Source organism: Arachis ipaensis, chromosome B02, assembly GCF_000816755.2.
Source record: "Arachis ipaensis cultivar K30076 chromosome B02, Araip1.1, whole genome shotgun sequence".
NCBI classification, from domain to species: Eukaryota; Viridiplantae; Streptophyta; class Magnoliopsida; order Fabales; family Fabaceae; genus Arachis; species Arachis ipaensis.
Window position 1 is genome coordinate 18,653,857 of NC_029786.2, and position 2,211 is coordinate 18,656,067.

General features: G+C 37.4%; 1 protein-coding gene across 1 annotated transcript in view; it reads left to right on the forward strand.

Annotated features, from left to right (window-relative positions):
• LOC107628215 (protein SCARECROW-like) overlaps positions 1 to 1,898 on the forward strand; it is a 2,150-nt gene extending 252 nt beyond the window's left edge. Inside the window, exon 1 of the mRNA XM_016330988.2 lies at positions 1 to 1,898. This exon is cut by the window's left edge and continues 252 nt beyond it. Within this exon, the coding sequence (XP_016186474.1) occupies positions 189 to 1,796 (1,608 nt within the window). The 5' untranslated portion in view covers positions 1 to 188 and the 3' untranslated portion in view covers positions 1,797 to 1,898.

Here is a 2,211-nt window from a genome sequence, read left to right on the forward strand (position 1 = left end):
GGTTGTCAAATTTTTTAGTTAATTTCTAAACTTGTATGAGTGTATCATAAGTTTGGATCATCTAAAATTTTACAGGTAAATTCTATAGTTTGCGGATTGAGTTTTTTACATAATTCAAATTTACTTAAGTTTCACGAATTTAAGTGAACTCTTCTTCCATTTGATTAGTTTAATTTGTGTTTGACTCTATGATGAAAGTTGGGTTTGAGGTTGTTCATGGAAATTCAAACATGATCATCAACCGTTCCTCTATGCATGAAACTTGGGACTATTCAAATCTTGTTTCTTTGCCACCTCCAATCCCATCAATCCAATTTCCAATAAAGCCCTCACCAAATGAAAACCAACAAAATGAAACATGTGATTGGGTTGACAACATTGCCAAGCACCTTAATGTCAATGTTGATGAAGACTTACCACAACAAACAGCTAATGATGATGATAATAGCTTGTTATTATTGTCCAATAATAATCCTTCATCAATTCACCATCCCAACTTCAATCCAATAAGAAAAAACACTTTTTGGAAAACCCCATTTGATCCTTGCACCAATATTGACCCTCCTAGCACCAATAACTTTGGTCTTCATCATCAAGTTCAATCAAACACCTCAAATTTAGACCACAATATTATTATTAACGACAATAGTAGTAGTAGTAATAATAATAACAATAATATCCATGATCAAGGTTTGAATTTGATTACCCTTCTAATGGAATGTGCTGTGGCAATCTCTGTGGACAACCTTGTTGATGCTCAAAGGATGTTGTTGGAGCTAACACAATTGGCCTCACCTTACAAGGCATCATGTGCTGAAAGAGTTGTTGCATATTTTGCCAAAGCCATGAATAGTAGGGTCATGAATTCTTTTCTTGGTGTGTGTTCACCTTTGATTATTGATCACAAGAGCATTCATTCATCATTCCATGTTTTCAACAATGTTTCCCCTTTCATCAAATTTGCACATTTCACTTCCAACCAAGCAATTCTTGAGGCAGTGAATAGGTGCCAATGCATACACATCATTGATTTGGACATCATGCAAGGCCTTCAATGGCCAGCATTCTTCCACATTCTTGCCACAAGGTATGAGGGTCCACCCGAGGTCACAATGACCGGTATCGGCGCATCCATGGACCTCCTCGTCGAGACGGGGAAACAGCTCTCGAATTTCGCCAGACGGCTTGGAATGCCATTGAAATTCCACCCTGTCGTCGCGAAATTCGGGGAAATTGACGCATCTATGGTGCAAATTAGGTCTTGTGAGACGGTGGCGGTTCATTGGTTGCAACATTCAATGTACGATTCAACCGGGCCGGACTGGATGACCTTGAGACTAATCAAGGAATTGGAGCCAAGAATCATAACATTAGTGGAACAAGATGTAAACAATGGAGGATCATTCTTGGATAGGTTTGTTGGATCATTGCACTACTACTCAACACTATTTGATTCCCTTGGTGCATACTTGGAAATTGATGATCCTAATAGGCACAATGTTGAGCATGGAGTGCTGTCTAGGGAGATCAACAACATATTGGGCATAGGTGGACCATCAAGGAGTGGTGAGGAAAAGTTTATTAGGCAATGGAGGAATGAACTCATTTCAAGGAGCAATTGGTTTGTGCAAGTTCCAATGAGTGCTAATTCAATGGCTCAAGCACAATTGATACTTAATATGTTCTCACCACCACATGGTTATAGCCTTGCTCATGTTGATGGCACATTGAGGCTTGGTTGGAAGGATACTAGCTTGTACACTGCTTCTGCATGGACTTGTAATGCTTTTAATTAGCTAGCTACTCAAAATTATGTTATTTTATTTGAATATAGTTATTAATTTATTATCAACACATTATTTATTTTCTTTAGATAGAGCGAAAATATTTGTTAACAAAATAAATTAATTAAAAACATCTAAAATTTTTCTTGTTTTGTATTTATTAATGGCATTATATTCAAAATTTAAAATTTAATTTTTTTAATTTAAATTCTATTGGAGAGAAGGACAAATGATTAACAGAAATAGAACCACGCGTGGTGGCGAAGGAGGCTATAGGTGAATGCGTAGTTGGCGAGAATAAAGGCGGAAGCCTGGTAGAGCGTGGTGGCTAACGGATGTTGGTAAGAAAGAAGCAATGAGAAAAAAATGAGATATAGTGAGAAAGAAGCAAAGACAAATTAGCAACGACGTGGCAGTGTGGAGTCTG